The sequence below is a fragment of the Pinus tabuliformis genome, chromosome J, assembly GCF_031772625.1.
Source record: "Pinus tabuliformis cultivar Carrire ecotype Pingquan chromosome J, CPIR1, whole genome shotgun sequence".
NCBI classification, from domain to species: domain Eukaryota; kingdom Viridiplantae; phylum Streptophyta; class Pinopsida; order Pinales; family Pinaceae; genus Pinus; species Pinus tabuliformis.
This window is the reverse complement of record NC_142295.1, coordinates 1,078,191,683-1,078,217,232: the sequence shown is the minus strand read 5'-3', so window position 1 is coordinate 1,078,217,232 and position 25,550 is coordinate 1,078,191,683. Positions and strand designations below refer to the sequence as shown.

At 40.5% G+C, this 25,550-nt stretch overlaps 1 protein-coding gene across 1 annotated transcript; it reads right to left on the bottom strand.

Annotated features, from left to right (window-relative positions):
* Nucleotides 1-22,167: 22,167 nt before the first annotated feature.
* Nucleotides 22,168-22,839, bottom strand: LOC149230695 (uncharacterized). The gene has a single exon (XM_089381392.1). It carries the CDS (start codon nucleotides 22,837-22,839, stop codon nucleotides 22,168-22,170), a length of 672 nt encoding a protein of 223 aa, XP_089237518.1.
* Nucleotides 22,840-25,550: the final 2,711 nt, after the last annotated feature.

Sequence of the window (25,550 nt, the reverse complement as noted above, 5' to 3'; positions counted from 1 at the left end):
TGTGCGTGATATGAAATTTCTTTGTCAGTGAAGCCCTTGTGATGATTGGCTAGTATATGATTGGTCTCCTTTACAACAACCTTGTGTGCCTCTAATACTTTTATATGTTATCCATCCATGTGCTTCAAACTTATCCTATACAGTTCCCATGGATATTCGTTGGGCTTTAAAAACAATTGCATCACTCAGTGCCTTTCATTTTACATTGCCTCTATAATGGTGGATCTTCCAATAGAAGCAACTATAAGTTGCTCGATTTGAACTTGTATACATTCTCCTTAAACTTTCTTTTTCTCTAGACATCTTCTCAGAGCTTGATGCAAAGTACTAACAAATTACAATGATCAAGCTATAGATCCAACACAATGTTTATAGCACCAACATAGATACCACTAGTTTAACATGATGTGTGATCCATATTTTTCTTTATGCAACAGACCCCATTACTTGTGCCACTTAAAAGATATTATATGAATAATCATTTGATAAAGAGTGTAGATATTTAATGCTATCTAAATTCTTATACAAGACTCTGAATTGTCTTTCAACCATATGTACTTTGCAAGATTTTGCAAAATTCGTATCTTTGATATTAACTAATCAATTCTCTTGCTAAAAAAACTTTCACTTTTGAATTTAGCCTTTGATCTTGTTGCTCTGTATGAAAAATTATGTATAATAGTGGTGCAACTATAATAAGAAACACCTATATTACAATTCATAAAGCAAGGGACATGAGAACTATACTCAATGTGACATCGAAATTATTTTCAAATCTCCCCAAAGGGGATTTTATTACCAATTCATTCAAGTATTGATTTTAGTGTACAAATGGTCCCTTATATAATAATAGGTCACCATAACAACTATAGCATATATAGGCATTTAGTTCCAACCAAATACCTAACTATCATCGTGATCCTCTCCACAATATTTCTGTGATTCTTTCAATAAATCGTCATCCTTAGTTTTGCTAATTTCTATCCATATCTCATTCCTACATAGAATTTCTAGAATAAGTTTGTCATATTATTACAATCCATATGGTTTATTCATTAATCATTACTAGTTGGAATTATTCTTTCATGTCCTATCCTTATTGAGCATTCTCCATTAAACTTGTCCCTTCCTCCTTCCAGGTTCTTTGTCTTTGCCACCCTTAATCTTCATATGCGGACTTTAGTATTCTTTGTTCTTGTTATGCTTTTCATCATGTACTTGCAAGCATAAACATACGCTGGAGTCCATATAAAATGTCACCATCCACTATAATACATGGGTCGCCACCCACTGTAACTATTGGTTCTCTAGGAAACCTTTTCTCGTACATGATTTATAAATTATTTTTCCATCACAAGTATTTATGTCTATACCTTTATTCTCCTTGCATCATTATTATTAGTGATACTTTTGGGTTTTCTCTAACTTACCGGCAACCATACTCTCGATGCTTCTACATCACTTATTAACCATGAATCGAGATATGAAGATAAAGGGACTGTTACCCACCATTTTGTGGGTAATATCCCCAGGAGAATTTTTTTCTCCAAGATGGTCCTCAGATGGTAATTTCCAACCCCTTGTAGCAACTAGCTAGCTCATTGTGCCATTTTCTTTGCCACTTGAGCCATCCATGTCATCCCTTGCCCATCTACCATGATCTTATGTTTGAAGGTGGGTCTCCCAAATGACAAGGTATTGTAGTTTTCTTATCATGGACACTTCTGGGCATGGATTAATGGGGGGATATGGCGGAAAGAATGGGTTGGTTCTGTGCTTTTGTCCCCTATACCTCTTTTAGGAATTAACCTTGGATTCTAGTCTCGTGGGATCTCTTTTATTGACCATTTGATTCCAGGGATGGTATTTCATGGGAAACCCCAATTTTGGTTGTGTGGTTCCACTCCCTTATCCGCTTATATTACCCCATTTCCATTCATTTTCACCCCATTCATCATTTCTCCCACCTAGGTCCACATTCCTCCACTTGGGCCAGATAGGGTTAGCACGCCACTTCCCCTTACCCACACCTTGGGTCATGGCCTGTAATGAAGCCCAAAGGTTGATGTAGCTAAAAGAAATATAAAAGCATATATGGCCACATTCAATAGGAAAATGTACCACAAAATGCAAAATATGGTCGGGAAAACACATCTAGCACGTCACAAAAATCCAATACATGAGCTCTACCCCATCATCAGAACCATCACCCTTGTTCCTACATGTTCTATGAACCATCGTCTTCATATAGGAACCCATGATTGTCCCAAATCTAGGTGGGCGATGAACCAACCCACCTTAAAGGGGGTAATTCACTGCTATATCTTATACATCATGCTCTAACCCCTTGAGCCCCAAGAAATTAATCAAAGAAGATCATGAAAAGGAAAAAGGCATATAAATAAGGGTGGAAAAATCAAGGTCAGGGCACCTCATGTACCACGATTTCTCCTCCCTACACATTATAAACCCAAGTGTGGGATTCCTTCTTATTAGCTGCCCTTATACCCCAACATGTGACCCAAGGTTGCCCTTTCTCACTCCCTACTCCATTCACCTATCTATCACATGCCACTACCTTTATAAGGATGTACCTTGACTATATTGTCGCCTTTATAAGTAGAAACCACTTAGTAGGATTATTGGTTAATCCCATTTGGAGTTTAGGAAACATTGGAACATCCTGAAGCCCATAATGGAAGGACATGCCATTATGAAGTCCTACTTGTGGTCAATGATTAGGAAAGCTCATTTACTCGATTTCTCTAATGACTTGTTGTACTAGAAGGCTAGGGGATGCATTAGATCTTATGCATGATTGTAGTTGGTTTCCATCTTGGGTTTTGTCTCCCTATACGGGGTCCTAATCCTCTAGAGGGCCACATTGGCACATTTGGGGTGAGTGTTGAGAGCCATGAGCCTCCACAAAAACATATTACACTCTGTGGATCCCCACAACCATTCATATATTTCTCATGGTTCACTTATTGGACGAGGAGGATGCACCTGATCCATCATATCAAGTTGGCCCTAGATCTACACCATACACTTGGGAGATGATCCAGGACTTGCACGATGATGTGGAATCACCTGCACCACCATCCTAGCCCTTGAGGGTGATCTATAGGCATCTTCAATTTGTTTGAAGACCCATGAGGAGACTTGTGTGCCCCCCCATGTCATTTGGAGCACCATAGGTTATTACAAGGGACCACCCCCTTGTCCACTACTTTTTAGGGTCCTACTCTTCATTGTGGAACACATGGACCTCATTAGGCCTCTTAGAGGGTTGTACGACATGCATAGATTATTATTTGATCTCTTAAGAGGCTTACTTTTTCATTTATGAGCTAGTTTGGTGGGTTTGTGACCAAAAGTTGAATTGTTAGAACATTATTTAATTTTTTGGTCTTATGTAGGCCAAGGAGGATAATTCGAGCTCCTAAGTTGTGTATAAATACAAGCGAGTTGAGATCATTTCTCCTCGTCACTTGACTTGGGTCATTCTCTCTCTTGAGAGTTTCACATTTTTTCATTGGAGGATATTTTTGGATCATGGATGAATTTTGATGTATGGATTGGGTCTTCTTATCTTGGAGCTTCTTATATTGCAAATGTGATTATGGTTAGATATATTCTCTTACATGTAAGTATGATTTTGATGTTATTTTATTTTACTTTTCCGCATACACTGATCATGAGATTTTCGTTGTTTTAGGTCTAGTTGTTGCATGCACTTACGACATCAATATGGAATTATGTCTCTATATAGGTTTTCTCTATGTATGGGCGATGTTTTATGAAAGAATTTTCCTAGAGGTTGAAGTTACCTTGACAAGCCTTATCCATTTGCAACGAAGTATAAATTCTTTTAAGGTCACTTTTATTCTCTTTCCCTTAACATCGTACGAAGTTGACTTTGAGAGCCTCTTTAAACAAGAAATGAGATCCATATTCATAAGTTCTCCTTGAATCTATACACCCAAAAGGAATTAGGCACTGATCCATAAAAGAAGTGGTCTCTTTAAACCTATTTATTCATATTTTTCACATTTTCCTAGGTCTAGCCAAGTTGGGTTACCTAGGGCATCAATTTCCTGACAAGCTAGCCATAAAAAAATTGATCTCCTAGGGTCTCCTACACTGACCTTTTCTCTATCTCTCCTCTAATTTTGAGGCCATTTCGACGATGGAGTTGGGAGAAAATCCAAGCCCTAGCTCAAGGATTAAAATTTTCCCTGCCATCCCTAAGGCTAGTACCTCATAGGGTCAAAACAACACCTTCAAGTGCAAATTATTTCTTTGATCCTTTCCCTTCCTTGTCTAGGGTAAGAATATCATTGGTTGCTACATTCTTCCCTCATACCCTAGACTGGGTCCACTTGGCCTTGTGTGGTCCTGCTCCTTTGAAAGATCATTATTTAAGAACCATCCAGGGTACCAATTCTAACAAGGATTTTAGGTCTTGGGAAACTCCACAAGTACTATCCCATAAACCTAACCTTCAAACCCTCTCTTCCTTTCCCTAGAATACATAGTACCTTGCTTAGAAAGCAAGCAAGCTTCATCCTTTAAGCCCTTCTAGGAAAGGGTTTATTACACTAAGTCATATCCATTCATTGTTTCATCCTTCATCGATGACTACATACATGTCGGGTATCCTCCCATCAGTGAAAATATGTAAATAGAAGGGAGCCTTAGTTGAGGTGACAGTGGGCTAAGCCTCCATTTAGTGCCCTTGGCCTAGAATTTTCCCTTTAGGGATCCCCCTTAGGTCCCCTGCTAGTTTGAGCAGTAACATTTTTCGTTGTTGTCGGGGAAACGAAACGTGTTTTTTGTCCCTATACGAGATATTGACATATCGTTATTGGAAACTCCATTAGAAGAACAAATCCATAGTTCTTCATTGAACTTAAAAGTCAATGCTTATAGGGTGAAGCAAGCATTTGTTAAGGTAATTTCATTCACCCTGGCGACTCTGATGTCACTAAGGACCCAAGAACATGTTGACCACATATATTCCCACCATAGATATGACAGGGACCCCAAGATATCCTTCATCGAAATCCATGAAATTTTTTCCAATGTTTGATGGGGATCCACATTCTGCAGCCAAATATGTGGTAAGGTTCATAAGGTACCTCTCAAAGAAAAAGATAACTCAACCTTGTGACCAAATGGAATTATTTGTCCTATCCATTACCCTCGATTGGCTTGAGTAATGTAAACCTAAAAGAATTCATTCTCTTCCAATGTTGATTACAAAATTCTTGTTGCATGAAGGGCCAAGTTTCCAATATCATGAACACATATCCAAAATGTTAGATATGGCCCTTCAAGAGGAGGAAGTTATTGAATATGGTTTTATGCTTGAGGAGGAACCTCTTATTGATGCATACTTCAATAATGGTGCCAAATGAGAGACTCATGACTTGGAAATCATGTCCTCTAAAGATGATGAGATCTCAACCCTGAGAGCCCTCAGACATTACAAGAATGGATGAAAAAATGTGAAAAATATTGCACGAAACTAATGGCCACATATAACTCCCAAGAGATTTTCTCCCACTATTGTGAGAAATTGGAAAGGCTTTGTAACACAAAAAGTATATATAAAGGGAGTCTTGTCGATGACCTTCTTCAGGCATTTTATTGAAATCATGTAGTAAATATCTTGGAGATCATTCTTCGGGAACAAATGAAGGAGGAAAAATCCTCCCTGTCTAAAGAAGAGCATGAATGACATCCTGGCCAACACCAAATATATAGTGAAGAATGTGAGGATTTTGAGGAAGATCGTGATAGAAAATAAACGGAGAATGTATGAGTGACATTGGGGTTGTTGATTGGGGAATTAGGTATGATTATAGAAATGAGGACCCCATGGTTCCTAAATTCCTTGAGAATGAAATCGAAGAAGAAGAAAATGCTCTATCCTTCTTAATAACAATTTTGGTTCTCATGAAGCCCTTCCTAGTGATTTAAAAGGTCTTTTCTCTATGTTCCAAGATGATTCAATAAAAGAAGAGACTTCCAAGATTGTGGGAAATTCTGATGACTCTAATATAGAAGAAATTGAGGAGGATGCTTCCCTGGGCCATGCTACTAATAGAGGGTTTTCTTCTTGTTTGAGCATTCCTCCCCTACCCTGTAGATATATGTTTGTGATGATGTTCATCTCCCTAGTTTTGATGAAGAGATGATTTCCCCTACGAAGAACTAGGAATCATGGTTTTTCCCAAAATATGTTGATCAACCCACTTCTTGTTTTCCAAATGATCAAAATAGTATCATCCTAAATATTTTTTATCCTTTCACTCCTTCTTACCCTAAGGATGATAACCCCGAGATAGTTCTCAATCAAAGATTCATACACTGGGTTATTAACATTTCCATCTCTTGGTTGAAGGGTCAAATCCAATCCTCTTGACTTGTGTATTTTCCTTCTTCCAAGATTTCTTTCTATGGCATATGGATCTCTTGTTTTCCCACCTTCTTCCCTCACAACCCCTCATATTATTATTCCCGTTGTCAGGACCGCTATGAAAATAATCATAGAAGGATGCATTCTTGTATTGATCGATTGACATGTTGGTTGCATTGGGTCTATGATTATACCAAGCACTTGACATTGTATCATATGCATGGCAAAGTAGGAGGTATTGCATGTTGGTTTTTGCATTAGAAATAATATCATATGATTTTTCTCATGGTAGATAGATGCATATTTCCATATTTTATTTTATGTTTCTTTTATGGCCTAACATATTAGCATGTGCGATCATGAGACGTTGTGAAAGCATGTTGCCCCGTGTTTTTTTCCCATCTAGTATATGTGAAGATGACAGATCTATAGTAACCAAGAGATTTCTAGAGTTCTCGTGACCTCCCGTTCAAGTAGCTTCTCCCACTTCTTCGAGAGATTACATCCCAGTTGGAGCTAGATGTTACCCACCATATTGTGGGTAATATCCCCAAGAGAATTTTTTTCTCCAAGATGGTCCTCAATCGGCAACTAGCAGCCCCTTATAGCCACTAGCTAGCTCATTGTGCCATTTTCTCTGCAACTGAGCCATTCATTTGGTCCCTCACCCATCTACCATGATTGTGTTCTTGATGGTGGGCCTACTGAATCTAAAGGTATGCCTTGTCATTTGGAAATTAAGTATTGTAGCTTTCTTATCACAGACACTTATGGGCATGGAGTAATAGGGGGATTCAACATAAATAATGGGCTAGGTTGTGCTTTTGTCCCCTAGACCCCTTTTAGGAATTAACCTTGGATTCTAGTCGTGTGGGATCTCTTTTATTGACCATTTGGTTCTAGGGATGGTATTTCATGGGAAACCCTGATTTTGGTTGCGTGGTCTCGCTCCCTTATTTACTTATATTACCCTCTTTCCATTCACTTTTATCCCATTCATCATTTCTCTCACCTGGGTCCGCATTTGTCCACTGAGCCCACATAGGATTAACATGCCCCTTCCCCTTGCCCACACCTTGGGTCATGGCCTAGAATGAAGCACAGAGGTTGATGCAGCTAAAAGAAAGATAAAAGAATATATGGCCACATTCAACAAGAAAATGTACCACAAAATGAAAAAGATTGTTGGGACAAAGATATTTAGCACATGGGAAAAAACCAATACGCGAGCTCTACCCCATCATCATGCCCATCACCCTCATTCCTGCAGGTTCTATGAACCGTCTTCATCATATAGGAAACCATGATTGTCCCAACCCTTGGTGGGAGATGAACCTCCCCACCTTAAAGGGCAGAATATACATCATGCTCTAACCCCTTGAGCCCCGAGCAATTAATCAAAGAATATCATGAAAATGCAAAAGGCATATAAGGAAGGGTGGAAAAATCACGGTTAGGGCACCTCATGTACTACGATTTCTCCCTCCTACATATTATAAACCCAAGTTTGGCCTTCCCTCTTATTAGCTACCCTTATACCCCAACATGTGACCTAGGGCTTCCCTTTCTCACTCCCTACTCCATTCACCTATCTGTCACATGCCACCACCTCTGAAAGGATGTACCTTGACTATATTATCCCCTTTAGAGGTAGAAACCACCTAATAGGATTATTGGTTAACCCCATTTGGAGTTTAGGAGACATTGGCACATACAAAAGCCCATTATGGAAGGGTGGGCCATTATGAAGTCCCACATGTGGTCCATGATTAGGTAAGGTCATTTACTCAATTTATCTAATGAATTTTTGTATTGGAAGGCTAGGGGACACATTGGATCTTATGCATGATTACAGTTGGTTTCCATCTTAGGTTTGGTCTTCCTATATGACGTCCTAATCCTCCAGAGGGCCACATTGGCACATGTAGGGTAAGCATTGAGAGCCATTGGCATCCACAATAGAAGATTGCACTCCATGGATCCCCACAACCATTCATAGATTGTTCGTGGTTCACTTATTGGACGAGGAGGATGCACCTGATCCATCATGTCGAGTTGGCCTCATATCTACACCATACACTTGGAAAATGATCCAAGACTTTCACGATGATGTGGAATCACCTACACCATCATCCTTGCCCTTGAGGGTGATCTATAGGCATCTTCGATTTGTTTGAAGACCCATGAGGATACTTGTGTGCCCCCACATGTCATTTGGAGCACCACAAGTTATTGCAAGGGGCCACCCCCTTGTCCACTACTTTTTAGGGTCCTACTCTTCATTATGGAACCCATGGACCTCATTAGGCCTCTTAGAGGGCCCTACAACATGCATAGATTATTATTTGACCTCTTAAGAGGCTTACTTTTTCATTTATGAGCTAGTTTGGTGGGCTTGTCACCAAAAGTTGAAATATTAGAGCATTATTATATTTTTGGGGCTTATGTAGGCCAAGGAGGATAATTTGAAATCCTAAGTTTGTATAAATACAAGTGAGGTGAGATCATTTCTCATCATCACTTGACTTGGATCATTCTCTCTCTTGAGAATTTCACATTTTTTTCTTGGAAGATCTTTTTGGATCATGGATGAATTTTGATGTATGGATTGGGTCTTCTTATCTTGGAGCTTCTTATATTGCAAATGTGATGATGGTTGGACATATTTTCATACATGTAAGTACAATTTTGGCGTTATTTTATTTCACTTTGTTGCATAAATTGATCATGAGATTTTCATTGTTTTAGGGCTAGTTGTTGCATGCACTTACGTCATCAATGTGGAATTATATCTCTATATAACTTGTCTCTATGTATGGGCCATGTTGGATGAACGAATTTTCATAGAGGTCAAAGTTACCTTGACAAGCCTTCTCCATCTACAATGAAGTATAAATTCTTTTAAGGTCAATTTTCTTCTTTTGCCCTTAACATCAGACGAAGTTGACTTTGAGAGCCTCCTTGAACAAGAAACGAGATCAAAATTCATAAGTTCTCCTTGACTCCATATCCCCAAAATGAATTAGGCACTGATCCATCAAAAAGGTGGTCACTTTAAACCTATTTCTTCATCTTTTTCACATTTTCCTAGGTCTAGCCAAGTTGGGTTACCCAGGGCATCAATTTCCCAACAAGCTAGCCATAAAAAAAAATGATCTTCTAGGGTCTCTTACGCTGAACTTTCTTTTATCTCTCCTCCAATTTTGAGGCCATTTCAATGGTGGAGTTGGGATAAAATCTAAGCCCTAGCTCTGGGATTGAAACTTGCCCTACCATCCCTAAGGTTAGTACCTCATAGGGTCAAAACAACACCTTCATGTGCAAATTATTTCTTTGATCATTTCGCTTCCTTGTCTAGGGTAAGAATATCATTGGTTTCTACATTCTTTCCTCATACCCTAGGATGGGTCCACTTGGCCCCATGTAGTCCCACTCCTTTGAAAGATCATTATTTAAGAACCATCTGGGATACCAATTCTAACAAGGATTTTAGGGATTGGGAAACTCATTCACAAGTCTTATCCCATAAACCTAACCCTCAAACCCTCTCTTCCTCTCTCTAGAACACATAGTACCTTGTTTAGAAAGTAAGCTAGCTCCATCGTTTAAGTCCTTCTGGGAAAGGGTTTATTAAGGTCACTCATATCCATTCATTGTTTTATCCTTCATTAGTGACTCCATACATATTGGGTCTCCTCCCATTGGTGAAAATCCGTAAATAGAAGGGAGCCTTAGTTAAGGTGATAGTGAACTATGCCTCCATTTGTTGCACTTGGCCTAGAATTTTCTCTTTAGGGATCCCCTTAGGTCCCCTGCTAATTTGAGTAGTAACAAGTACAATAAGTCTTATCCACCCTACTATACAATATTTAACACCATAAAAAATGGTATAAAGATCATCAAATTTAAACTAAATTCAAGTTTGACTATCTTTAGAGTGAATTCAAGTTTGACTACCTTCATACCACCTACCACAATGCTAAATTCTACGTAACAAGGTGAATAAGTCATCATAAAAGGACCTCTCATATATGGAGTCATTACGTTGATATACATAGTTATTATGTTGATAGAGGTTCTTATTATTGGAAAATAATTCAATATTTATTTATTTATTTTTAAATAAATCCAATTCAGATGTTCATGGGTACGTGGAGATTTCCATCCTATCCAATTCAGGGATACTTTCACTATCAAATATCATGGATAATAAATATATGGAAAATTCAATCCTAAGTGCCTGCATTGTCAAATGATTCGCCAAAGGCGTTTCTATTTCGACATAGGGTGGATGAACTCGCGTTAACCTTTTTGTTTTACATATCGGCGGACACAATGGAGTCTGAATCGAATATGCTTAGTTAAAGTCATTGATCGACGACTGGGGTGATGGGAGCGTGAAGCGATGGAAGTGAAGGGCTTGCAATTTTAAGTAAAAAAAAAACCATTTTGAGCGTGGCTCTCATCTATTTGTTTCAGTCCGGATGTTTCAATCTATTTACCCATCCCTTCGTTTCAATCCATTTACCTTAGCTATCTTGATATCCTCTACGCGCCTGCCATAATCTCTTCTCTGTCTCTTGCCCAACAACTTGGTTGAAAGAGGACAGACACCACGAGAAGGCGAGGGCCAAGGTGCAGAAGATCCATGGGACTCCGGACCAAGTTACCAAGTTCGGACGTATCGGCCCAAAAAATTCGGAAAGGACGTCAGCACGATTCGGAAAGGACGTCAGCACGATTCGGTTCGTGTCTTAATACGGTAAATTTAATACGGTACGGAGTTTTTAGTTTATGGATTCAATTAATGTTAACAATCTTCCAACCGGCCATCGTTGCGGTTATTAGCAAAGGCGCTGACAAGAGGGCACGGCTCTTCGAAATAACGTTTGAATCTCCTTTCATCAATTAGCAAGCATTCAATGTAAAATAGATCTAAGCTGAAAAATAATAATTTTTGTATTAAAATGTGAGAGAAATTTTTTAGTATTAAAAAGGTTAAAGAGAAAAGTAAGTTGTATATTAAAAAATCTTAAAAATTTAAAAATAGTTTTTCTCATTCTTATTTAGATGATGGTGATGAGTAAATTACATAATAGTGGTTCATTGCAATGGTTGGTATGGAATTCGAATTCATTTTAAAGGGTTATTTTTTGTGATTACTATAAAGATTAATTTATACATATTTATTAAGATTAATTTATACATATTTATTATTGAATAAATTTGGATTTGAAAAAAAAGAAATTGAGTTATAATTTTTTTGATTTGTGTTAATCACTTGAAACTTAATTTTTATATTCATTACCTAATTTTTTATATTAAATATCAGGTTTGAATTTTTGTTATTTATATTATTATATTTGACTTACATCTTTTTCAAATTTGCAATATTAATAAATTTTGTTTGATGCATTTTTCCTTTCATTATTGGGTAATTTTAAATAGATATTAAAGATTAATATTGAAAATAAGTACCACATAATTCAAAGTATCAAGTGAGGAAAGATTCATTTCATTTTTTTTTTTAATTTTGAAAAAACATAAAAAAATTGTTAGTCTTTATAAGATCTATATTGTCAAATTTTTCCTGTATTGAATTTTATATCAATCTAATTCAAATTTGGTAACTATGAATGCAGAGGTTCACCATTTTCGAATTTTACATTATCGTTATCCGTATCCAATCGAATTCGAATTTGGTAACTGTGAATCCAGAGGTTCACCATTTTCCAGAGTTTTCCAAAAGGGAAAGTGAGCCATCAAACATAGTTTCTTGGCCACATAAATTCCCTGCTTGTGTCATCTATTTTCTTCCTGGTCACATAACCAAACCCCAATAATAACGACAACTCGGATTCGTTGATAACACATTAACTGAACCATCTACAGGGGTAACAAAATGACTTCACCTGGAATGATAGGGTATTAACCATGTTGGTTGTTTCACTGCTAGCGAATCATGCATGCGTGAACAATGGACAGGTTATCTACGTTATCTCTTCTCCTCCGCCCTTGGTCATGTGTGGGTCCTTTGGAACGTGCAAGAATCCATGTACCCCAGTGGTGGCTGCATCGCGCCCTCCGCCATTACCACAACCACCAGCTGCTGCTCAGAACGAGTGCCCTCCCCTCTAGTCAGACATGGTTCACGATATCCTTACTATCCTTACAACATCAATTCGCGCCCAACCCCTCTTATAAGAACGACAACCTTGTATTGAATTAGCGAAGAACGAAATAATTGGTGGATAACACATGAACTGAACCATCTACAAGGGTAACAAAATGACTTTACCTGGGATCACTGGTCTTGCCATGTAAAGACGAGGTTTGGAAACATCTTGGACTGAACCCTCATTGCTCTACAGGGAGAGAGAGGATCAAATGGAAACCCTGTAAGAAAGCCTTAATGAAAAATATAGAAAAATGGAATACAAATGAATTAAGGAACGATGTCGTGCATGGTTACCCGAGGAATAAATTTTGAGTCTGCTCGTGGCAGAGCTCTCTCTTGCGGCAGAAGTGTCAAATGACCCATGACGGGAAGTAACCCCTGAGGTGGTTACCCTAGATTCAGACTCTATTAACCTTGATCGTCAGATCTTCTGCAGGACAGATGTAAGGGTGAAATCTTACTTATCGTAACATTGAGTTAATGCAATACTGAGGTCGCTCTTGTGACATTGTTCGAGATGTGTCGTAAAACTTTAACACAACTTTGAAGTAATATGTTATTACATAGCACTGAGGTGGTTAAACTTTCAAAAGTTTAAATCCAATGAGACTAAATCTAGGGATAAACTGAGCAATGTGAGAAATATGTTCCATATTTTAGTCAGATTACATAAACAGGGAGCGTTTCTTGATTAGTTGAGAGAATCAGTGTTCCCTGCGAAGTGTATAGGAGCTTATCCATATCAATTCTCTTAAAGACGTTGTCATGAACGAGAGTGAATAAACAATTTTGGTGTTGAGGTTGATCTAAGTGTTATGGAGGAGAGTTGGGTATTGAATACTCTTGTTATGGAGGAGAGCTTGGGTACTATTGTTATTATTATCTTAATTTTTATGCATGTTTAATTATTTTCATATTTTATTGTGTGCGACATTGAACTTGCCTCGCCAAAAAGTTCGAGGGGTGGAGTCTAAGGGATTTTGGATAAGATAATAATTTTTAACCATATAAATAAAATGTGTAGTAAATGGCAAGTGGTCCACCGTTCCAAAGCTTGCAGGTATTCTCTTGTATTGTGATTTATCATCATTTATCTTCGACTTCTCTAAATACATGGGATCGTGGAGTTTTGTAGGTGGTACAGACGAACTGACTGGAGATTTTTTTGTGTGTTGGGAGTGCTGCAGATTTATCCTATACAGATGTGGAAAAAGCTGTAGGCTGAGATGGACCAACTACCTGTGCCCTGACATCAAGCGTCGAACTTTTTCCATTAATGAGGATTTCGACATGTAATACCTTCAGCGTCAATTTATGTGGTTTAGACTTTCATTAGTCACTCTTTGAGGTTGCGTTTCATTGCTGTCAATGAAGACATTTCACCGGTACTGTTTGAGGCTTCTTTTAATTGCCAACTATGAAAGCAACGTGTAAACACTGTTCAAAATGACATCGAGTCCGGATGATGGCAAGACGTATAACTTTTAATTGCCAACTATGAAAGCAACGTGTAAACACTGTTCAAAATGACATCGAGTCCGGATGATGGCAAGACGTATAATGGAGGATGAAGGTACAAAAACTTTAAATTGTAAATGTATTTAAATGGCATTCATTTAGAAAATCGCCAAAAGGAAAGATGTGCAGATGTATAAATGGAATTGATTGGGCATCTCGCCCATTTTATAAATGTACACTTCACTCTCAATGGTGGCTGGATGGGGTGTGAACTTCAAGTTCCACATTTAGCTCCCACGGATTGGGTGGATGGTGAAGGTGCTCCTCTGCATAGCCAGACTGGAAGGCGTACATTCATGCAATGTGGGTCCAAATCAAGATCACTTTGCAACACTACAGTGTTACTTTAATGTACCTTCATGTTTTATTTGAAGTATGGGTGATTCGATAATGAAATTTTTTTACCACTCACACACTTTATAAATCAGGTGGTAAATGCTCAAACAAAGTATAGAGGATGTTAACTTATTAAGTTGATAATTGTATTGGAAGTATTTTAAATGAAACAAAAGCGAAATATGGCTGGAGTTAAATTACTAGGTTGATCAATGAATTTATATTAAAAAAGGATGTTAGATTTTAGAGTTATTTTATTTTATATATTATGTGTATCTAAAGTTTAATAAAAAATAATATTTGTTTTTGTAAATATAAAATTTGCAGTAAATTGAATATTTAATACATAAAATAAATTTAAAGATTTTTAATTTATAGTATATTATAATTATATGATGTTGAAAAAAAAAAATTAACTATTATAACTATTTAACACAAGTACATTATATGCAATATATAAAAATATATGTATGTATATGGAAAAAGTGCAATAAAATATAGTAAAAACCTAAAAACATCTTTATAACACTATGAAAAAATTGAGAAAACATGATTTGAAGTTATACAATAATTAGCACAACCACATTAATAAATGGCACTGATATATGCCGATATATCTTTTTTTTGCTCGGCAAGATTAACTACTGTTCTATTAATATGTACATATAACTTTACAATCTGAGAGACTATTGACCCAAGGCCTACAACGGCTCATGGGTGGCCTTTTCAAACAAGCACATTCGCCGCGCAGGGCCTTGCTACCAGAGAGATCAAAACACAAAAAACTGACAGTTTCCATAGTGACTCCATAACTGCCCACGCAGGGGCCTTTCCAAACAAACCTACTCCCCAACCTACAGTGGAACCTGAAGACCAAAACATGAACAAACCAAGAACCAGGCAATTACCAAGGATTTGCGCCCAACAGAAAGTTAAATCCCCACTGCCGTGAAGGAGACCGCATACAAAACTTGACGGAAACAAAACATAGACAACATTGTGACCCAGGAAATTGCAATTGTTCTTACCCCACGGCCTGACACAGAACCCCCCGCCAGGGCTATACCTCTGGCTCTTCTTCCATGGCTGACGAAGAAGGCACATGTTCCGGCTGCTCGGTAGCTCGAGATTGGGGAGTGTATTGAGAGCGGTCCGACCCAGAATTGCTCTCCTCATTCGCTGCCTCCTCCACTGGGAGCTGCCCTCGACCGCTTGCTGAGCCCTCCTCTTCAGTAGACTGCTCCCCCATTGGGCGTTTGCCTTTGCTCTGCACAGCATTGTCTTCCGCCAGGACCAAAGACGATCCCTCTGCGTTCTCCTCCTCAGCTTGGGTGAACAGCACAGAGATATGGGCGTTGATGCCTGGATTATCCTCAGAACTACCCAAAGTAAATATAACAGAACCAAATGCAGGTAACTTGTGCTTCCCTCCGCTTGAGCTGCCCACTTCCATGACTTGACTGGGCTGGATAGGGGTGGCTCCCATCCTTCGGTGGCAATAACAACAACAACAGTGATGGTGAATGTCAGCAGCTGGAGGTCGAGAGGATTTTCCACGCCAGGTCCCTCTCCGACAGGGCATTCTCTCCCGCAACATGACAGCCACCAAACTTTGGTTTCTTTCCCCAGCCGACGAGAACCAGCTATGGAGCTGCTCCTTCCCCACAGCAAACGCTTCCCAATTTGGGACCAAGCAACTCTTATATAGGCTAAAGACTGATACGAGGAACGCAAGCGAGAATTGGAACGCGGCCCAACTCTCCACCTCCTGCTCTTCACACAGACTCTCACCACACTGCAAATTCCTATTACCAAAATGAGCGCCCTTCTCCAGGCCTTCCTCATTCTTAAACCGTTCTCCATAACCTATGAAATGACCAGCCATGAATGCCTTCCGCAGGATAGTAATTCCCTCCCTTTGCTCCATTAAGACTGCTCAGAGGCCGCTTCAGACGAGGGGTACTGGCGGCGTATAACATTTAATGGAGGAGCTTCATCACGTGGCGGCCCATGGCTGTCATGTGGCGCGCCATTGAATGTCAAGCAGCCACCCGCATCCGGGGTATGCCGATATATCAATCAAATGCAGAATCACATTTATAAATATGGTTGAAAAATGTCAATAAACATTAATGATATAAATATAATATTAATATTATGATTAATATTTTTTTTTGTAAAGTTAGGCATTCCTCATTCCATATTACGAAAACAGATTTACAGCAGACTAAAGTTCAGGTAGCAAGTCTGCCCGGAGGAAACCAGACCGCCACCTATCGGCCTTGTAACCAGACCAAAATTTAAAAATGTTTTTCTCTTTCATCCTGTCATAACCATGCTTTTGACTACTTTTAACTAATCTAGCTACAGGAGCAGTTCTTAACATCCAGTCGGAGTCCTGTTTTAACAACATTTTAAACAAAATTTAAAGACTCAGCTTAGTTAATCCTCGTCTGACGAGTTGACCGGGGCGGGCGTTGAGGCGCTGGTCCCTGGTTTCGCCTTCTTCTGCTCAATGGTCCATTTTAGTTCCAGCAGCATTTGTTCCATGTTCTTCAGCAGCAGGTGGTTTCTCGCTGCCTGGACTTGGACGGCAGTGAGCTCTTTCAGGAGGGAATTCTTTAGATTCTCTGATCCCTCTGTTATCTGGCTTTTGAACTGTTCCTCTGCCTGCTTGCGTTCCTCTTCCTCTTCTTCGCGGACTGCCTGATTCATCTCCATAGCCCGAGCAACCACATGTTTCATTATCCAGTACTGTTGAAGCATTTTATTGAATAGAGAGTTTCTGCTTCTAGTGTTTCCTGGGTCTGGGATCAGATCCTCCCATTCCCCGCGGGGAATTTCCTTGTTCTCACTAATAGCCCTCAGCTCCCTCTCCCACCCATGGATTTGAGTGCGGATCTTCGGGGAATTTCCTGCCATATACGCATTGATCATGTACATGCTCTTGTCTGAGTCCAGCTTCCTGCCCCTTTTCCTTGGTTTGCTACTGGTGCCTTCTTCCCGAGCCTTGGCTGGTTTTTCTTTTTTCGGTGCCATCTTGCTGCAGTCTTGGGATCTTGCTTTTATGGGGGCTTTACTACCTATCATAACAACAAACCACAAGTCAGTTCCTTTTAAATGTAATTCAGTTGAAATCCACACGCTTACCACCCAAGCTTTAGCAAGTCGGTCCTGGGGGAGGTTCCGGCTTGCAGTCCGGGGCCATAACTCAACTTTTCCTGCTAGGCGGCTCATGTCACTCCACCCTCTCTCTACAGTCCTGAAGATCCCATGCAGACCAGCATGGCTGGGCACTGCTGATCTATCCATCTGGTAGGGGGGGCATCCGGGTATAGCACCACGGGAGATATCTAGGAAACTGACATGGGTAGGGCGTCGGTGCCAGTCTTGAAGCACGACAAGGCTCAACAATGCTACCCTCCCCTCCCACCTCTCTGCTCGGGGCATGGGCTGAGCCTCCCGATAGGAGCCCAAATTTTCACCAGCCAAGTCCCCCCCAGCTCTGGAGGGAGAGAGGTGAATTAATTTATTACCGGGGTGGCCTCTATCTATCCTACTACTGATATACTGCTGACTGAGACGGGGCATTTCAGGACAGGCATTGACAATTCGAATGCTATCAGGAGGACAGGGATGAGAGAGAACATACCACCTTTCCTTGCCTGAGCCGGGGACGAAGTCTGGTCACTGAGTCGCGCTGCCACCTTTCCTCCTTCTTTCATGGTTCTCGCCAAACTGCATGAGCGTTCCATCTGCCACCTTTGGCTGTTGTTTGTTATCTTTCTGTTGTCCTTGCAACCAGACCTCCACTTGGCCATTTAATTCGCCGGCTATCATCCCCTCGTCCCTTCCTCGGGATGTGGCAAAACTTGTTCGTCCTTCTTTATGCTTCATTATTCCGATTTTCTCCCGGCTGCTCCGGCCGTGTCCTTTCTGTACCCCTTATTCCACCTGTCGTCCTTTCTCTGTCGTTTATCCCGACTTCCCATACGAGCTCCAGATCTTTCCTTGATGACGTCTCGGTTCTCGCTTCATCCCCGTCACCTCGGCCAGTCCTGTCTTGCCCCGTCATCTGTCCAGCATCATCATTCCTATTACTCCTGTCCTTTCCCACAAATGTGCTGTCCATCGCCACCCACTGCAATCTTTCCCTGCAGTTGCTTCATGCCGCCTGATCCTGGCAGTTCACCTCGGGCATGCCATTATCACCCTTATCGACATCAAGCAGCTGTTGAAGACGATCGCGCTCCTCCGGGAGCAGTTGAACCAGGCCTTCGCTATCGATCCCCTTACCTCTATTCCGACTGCCCCAGTTCGCAAGCCAGTCAGCCGGTTTATTTCCCGATCGCCTGACATGTGACGGGATTAGATATTCGATTCTGGGTAGTAGTTTCCCTATTTCTCCAACAAGCCACGCCGTTCTCCAGCTCTTACTAATTTTGTCTACTGGTTTTTGTTGTTGTAGTTTCCTTACCATGTCGACCACTAGCTTCGAGTCTCCCTCAATTTGGAGACTCTTGAATTTTGCCTGTATGGCGATTTCTAGGCCTCGTTTTAGAGCATGCAGTTCCACTTCATTGTTGGTGGCCTCTCCACAATCCATCGCGAAGGTTCTCAAGGTTTTACCACTATCATCTCTGAAGATTCCCCCAATACCTGCCTCTCCCGAGTTCTGTTTAGCGGCACCGTCGAAATTAAGTTTTATGAACCCCTGCGGGGGATGGCAATACCGGTTGCTTTTAGCCACCTCTCTGTCCTAGACTTTACTTTTGGCACCCCCAATTACCATATTCTGGTTTACCCCTAGTCTTTTCAGAATTTCCTCCTCTGTTTGCGATGCCTGCCAGTCTTCGTCCTTCCAGCTTTCTGTTAAGATTGTTTCTCTCAGGTTCCTGGTGGTTTGTTCCCATATGTCTGTTGGAGTTTTGTTTTCTGCTTTGAAGATTACGCCATTCCTGGCCTTCCAGATGTTCCAGAGCAAGAAGCCGGCGGAAAGCAGCCATGCACGATTGACCACCGGGTTTTGGTAAGGCTTCCTTGGCCAATTTTCTATGGTGTTTACAATGTTCTGATAGTTTCTGTGGTGGCGCTCAAACAATTTGAAGTGGCTTTCCCACAGGGTATTGCTTACTATGCATCGATTCAGCAAATGTTCCATGGTCTCCTCCTATGAGTTACAGAGCGCGCAGCAGGAAGGACCGTGGCACCCCTTTCTCTGCATTTGGTCCCAAGTAAGCGCTTTACCACAGAGCATTGTCCAAAAAAAGAATGAAACTTTCGTCCAGTGTTTGATTTTCCATAGATTTTTCCATTTATTTGTCTCCACCTGTTGATTCTGTTTAGCTTTTTGGTAATAGGCTTCTGCTATTGAGAAATTTCCCTGAATTCGGTTGCCCCATCTTAGAATGTCAGACCCTGTTTTCCTTGCCACTTTACGGGATGCCATCTCTTTGTAGTACTCCTGCCATTGGTCTGATTTGGGGGCCCTTTCCCAGTCTTCTTTCTGTTTCCATTTGCGCCAGTATCCTCCTTCACCTGGTTTCCAGAATTTGCCGACAGTTGCCTCCTCAGCCTGGGTCGTGAAAGCGCGGATGGCTTGAAGGTTTTCTTTATGGATAAGCCTTTCACGTTGCTGCCATGATTCTTCCCAGAATCTGGCTTTATCTCCTTCTCTTATCTCCCAAAAACTATATTCTTTTATCAGATCTTTATTGCCTCTCGCCAGGTTCCAGATTGCGGAACCTCTAGCCTTCGTCTGGCTTCTCAGTCTTCCTGTGGGTTCCCCTGCCGCCTCATATTTCCTTTCCCAAATCACCTTCCACAAATCATGGCCTCCCTGAGTCCACCTCCACCAGAGCTTCGCACCCATTACTTGGTTAAGAACGAAGGGGTCGCGTAGTCCTAAACCTCCATCTTTGGAGAGCCTGCTTAGCCATTCCCATGAAATTAAGGCCCACTTTCTGGTCTTGCTGGTTCCCTGCCAGAGAAATTTCTTGAACAGGGCAACCAGCTTTTGGCTTGTAGACTTTGGGATAGCTTGGCACGAGATTTGGTAGATTGGGATAGCCTGCAGAACAGCTTTCAGTAGAATTAGCCGACTTGGGGCATTCAGCGAGCGAAAGGTCCAGTTTTCCATCTTGTTCTTGATTTTTTTAATTAAGGGTTCCCAATTAGCTGTCCTGAATTGGTGCTCATGCAGCATAATACCTAGGTATTTTGACGGGAAGGTTCCAATGCTAAAGCCCATAGTGCGCACCAAGAACCTTTGGGCGGCCAGCAGGGTGTTAAAGAAGAACACTTCAGATTTATCCTTATTAATCTCTGTCCCAGAAGCTTGGTTAAATTCTGATAAAGTTTTAATGACTCTTTGGGCCTCCTTCAGCGTGGCTTGACCATATAACATCACGTCATCTACGAATTGCTGGTGCGTAACCGGGAGATCATTCCCACAGATTCGTAATCCCTTTAACTGATCCCTGGAGACTTGGGCCTTGATCAACCTACCCAGACCTTCCGCAGCCAGGATGAAGAGGAAAGGAGACAGGGGATCTCCCTGCCTTAGCCCTCGCGAGGGGTTGAAGGCTTCGGTGGGGGTGCCATTTAACAAAATTGACATCACTGGGGTGCCTACCATAGATAGGATCCATTTTATCCATCTTTGTTCAAAACCATGTGCTTTGAGAATGCCTTCCAAGTACCCCCAGCTAATTCGATCGAACGCCTTAGCCAAGTCTAATTTGATAAGCATACCTGGGTTGCGGGAATTTTTCAGGGAGTGTATCACTTCCTGTGCCACAATAATTCCATCTGTAATCTGCCACCCTTTGACGAAACCTGTTTGCTCCAGTGCAATGAGATCTGGCAGGATCGGCTTGAGTCTGTTTACCATGACTGTTGCTAGAATTTTGTAAACTACATTACAAAGGGATATAGGCCTGAAGCCCTGCAGTTCATCCGAGCTGCCATTCTTCGGGATCAGGGCTAAGAAGGTGGCATTCAGTCCCTGGTGCATACGCTTAGAACACCTAGATTCCTCCACTAGGTCGAGCAAGTCATTTCCCATAAAACTCCAGGCAGCCTGGTAAAACTCAATTGTAAAGCCGTCGGGACCCAGGGCCTTATTTTTTGGCATTTTGTTGACCACTTCCTCAAGCTCTTCCTTGGTGATTACCCTGAGCAGAGCCAGATTTTGTTCTCTGGAAACTTTCTTAGGGATATGTTGGCAGACCTTGTCTATTTCCACGGTTCTGTTGGCATTTGGCTCTGTAAGGATGTCTTTAAAATGTTCCACCAGGAGTCGTTCCATTTCTTTCTGCTGCATTACTCTATTTCCCTGACTGTCTTTCAAGGAGGATATTTTGTTATGATGGCGGTGGTTTAGCATTGCTTTATGGAAGAACTTGGAATTCTTTTCCCCCTCTTTTAGCCATTGGACACGAGATTTCTGTTTCCACAGAATTTCTTCCTGTTTTCGTCTTTCCTCCAATTGGTTGATTACCCTGCCTTCCTCCTCGGTCAGCTCCTCACTTTGTCCATCTGTGGTTATTTGTTGTTGTATTCCTCCCAATTTGGACTAAAGTTTTCTTTGCTCCTTCTGAATGTTACCGAATTCTTCCCTATTCCATTTCTTGATTTTGCTCTTTATTTCTTTGAGTCTGAGCTGGAACGAGTGCATTTTGATGTGACCTTCCATTCCCCTCTTGCTTTCCTACCACCAACTCCTTAGTTTGTCTAGGAAGTCTAGAGCTCTAAGCCAAAAGGACTCAAATCGGAAGGGCCTCTTTTTATTTAGATCGTTCAAGGCTATTTCAAGCTTAATGGGCCAATGATCAGATCCTGTTGAGGGTAGGATAGAGGCTTCATAGAAGATATCCAACCCAATTATGTGCTCCGAGACTAGAAATCTATCCAATCTTGACGCGATTTGTTTGGACCCACCTCTTCTATTGTTCCAGGTGTATTTCCCGTTTATAGTTGGGATATCAACCACCCTTAATTCTGCTTGGACGTCTCTGAATCTTTCCATCTCCAGGTCTTCTCTATTTATTCCACCTTTTTTCTCTTCTCTAGAGGTTATCATGTTGAAGTCACCTGCCAGAATCCATCTCTGCTCCTGGTGCATACTTCTTAGCTTTTCCAGTTGGTTAAGGAACAGGCCTCTATCAGCATGGGTATGGGGCCTATAGACAGCTGAGACTGCCACCCATTCGCTTTGCCCAATGAGCTTGAATCTTCCTGTCAGGGTTCTTGACGTTCCTAACCACCAATCTGTTAGGACTTCTGTTGGATTCCAAATAATTGCTATCCCTCCTGCACTTCCTTTGGCGTCTATGGTTACCTGTTCGTATCTTGGTTTTATTTTATTGAGAATTTCCTCCATCCTTTGTCCTGATATTTTAGTTTCTTGGATAAGCATGATTTGTGGTTTATCCTTCCTCAGTCTTGCCGCCAAATGTCTCTGTTTACCTTTGCTGTTTAAGCCTCTAATATTCCAAGATGTCAAAATCATTGGTTAACTTGGGATAGGTTGTGAAACACCGCTGACAGCGGGACCACTCTCCCTGTATTGACCAGCATTTCTCCCATGAGTTGTATGGAGTCTTTGAGATTTTTCCTACCTCTTTTTTTCTTTCCCCCCTTTCCTTGTCCTTGCTGATCAGTTCTGCTTTCCTTCTGGCTCTCTTGGGGTTCTTCTGGTGTGGCTTTTCCTTTTTCTAGTTTGGCTTTATACTGCTGAAAGGTATCCGCATACAACCTCTTTTGATCTTCTGGAATAAATCTCTCGTCTAAGTGTCTCCATTCGTGCAATAGCTTTCTTAAGACTTCTTCCTCTTGACTTAGATCTTCCCTGCTTGTCTCCAAGTCTGTCTCCATCTGTTCGGCTTCTTCGTTCTGTTCCTTGCTTTTCTCCATTGGCTCACTCGGGGCTTTCCTTTTTGAGTGGGTTCTTTCACTGCTCTCACTATTGTCTGACCCCTTATCCTCTTGGTTTTCCATGGTTTGGTCCTCCTCTTCGCCCTCTTCCTGTAGTAATGCAAAGTTGTTTGATTTCTCTGGGGGTGATTATTTTTCCTTCCTGTTTTCCTGTGGGGGTTCCTTATTTGTTTTTCGTTTGCTTTTCACCTCTTGGTACCCTTCCTGGTCTGTTGGCTCTTTCTTTTGCAGGGGGCCCCTCCTTTCTTCTTCTTCCCTTGTAATCGGGCATTCCTTAGCCAGATGGCCATGGACATGGCACCTACGGCATCGAAACGGGATGTGCTCGTAGTCTAAGTTTTGCTGCCAAACTTCTTCATGATATTCTAGTTCCACAGAGTCTGGGATGGGGTTTGCTAGGTTCATATAAACACATATCCTAGCGTACGAGGTGTACCTTCCTTTCTTTGTGGTTTCTGCTATTTTCACAAAACTTCCTATTGAGTTTCCTATTCCCTCCAAAATTTCCGGGTCCCAGAAGTCTATAGGTAACCCAAATAAACGAACCCAGACAGGCGCTGCTAGAAATGTTTCTTTATCAGGGTTGTAGCATTCCTCCCAGAAACGCATAAACAGACCAACATTATAATAAAAATACGGGCCATTTTCAAATACCTTTTCCTTATCTTGCAGGTTTGAGAAAATTACCGTGAAGAAGCCTTTCGCTCCTAGCTTGAGCTCGATGTGGCCTTGGGGCTGCCATTTTTGTTGAATCCACTTGGTAAGATCTCTTTCTGACGGCCAGACTCCTACGAACTTGCAGATAAGGGCATGATCCCTCATGTAGCATCTGTACCTCTCCAGTTTATTCGCTGGAATCACGAACCTGGGTCTCTCCACTACGCATGGCAGGAATTTTCCCTTGTGACCTGCTTGAAAGGTTGCTCCCAGCACCAGTCCTGCATTCTGATGTTCCTTTGTCGTCTGGCTGTTCTGGCCATCTCCTGTCACCATATCCCGATAGGAGGGGATCTCTCCCCTCCTGACATCTTCTGTCATGCCTTTTGTCTCTTAGCTCTCTGCTGTTTCCTGCTAGTCCGTTCTGTTTTCTGCCCCTTGGCTCTCCCTGCGTTCCTCCCGAGGGTTTTACCGCCTTGCCACCATAAGGGTTTTAGTTAATCATAATATTAATATTTAATATTTTTATTAATATTAATATTAATATTAATATTAATAAAAATAATAACTATATAACAAAAACAACTATCCTAAAATATTATTATTATTATTAAAAATTAAAACAAAAGTATTATTAATTTTTTATTATTATTAAAAATTTTAAAAATGTATTAAATATTGTTAATTATTATTATTACCATTTAATAATAATATTAATTAATAATAATTAATTAATTAAATAATACTAATACTTAATTAATTATTACTATTCTTTATTAAAAATATAAATACCATTTTTTATAATAATAATAATAATAATGGTTTACCATGGTTGATTTTCATATTGAAACAATCATTGTCACAATGTGACGTTGGACCATGGTGCACCATGATAGATTTTCATATCAATCCGTTGGGTTTATTAATTTAAGGGTTCATATTCCTAGGGTATAATATTATTCATAAGATTTATAATATTAATCCTAGGGTTTAGTATAAATCCCTTGGGTTTATACTCATGGTCGACCATGGTCCCTTGGGTTTATAGTATCAATCTGTTGGGTTTATTAATCTAAGGGTTCATATTCCTAGAGTGTAATATTGTTCATATTCCTCGGGTGTAATATTGTTCATAGGGTTTATAATATGAATCTTAGGGTTTATATTATTGTCAATTAATTAAACCAAGGGATTTATATTTAACTCAATGATTAATATTATAAATCCTATGAAAAATATTACGCCCGAGGAATATGAACAATCAAATTAATAAACCCAAGAGATTGATGTTATAACCCCAAGGGAATAATAAACCCAAGGGATTACTATTGAAAACCTAAGGGATTATAAACCCAAGGGAATAATATTAAACCAAAAAGATTAACATTTTAAACCCAAGTTATATAAACCCTAAGATAAATATTATAAACCCTAAAATAATCATAGTTTTATTTTCATATTGAGACAATCTTTGTCACAATGCGACGTTGGACCATGGTG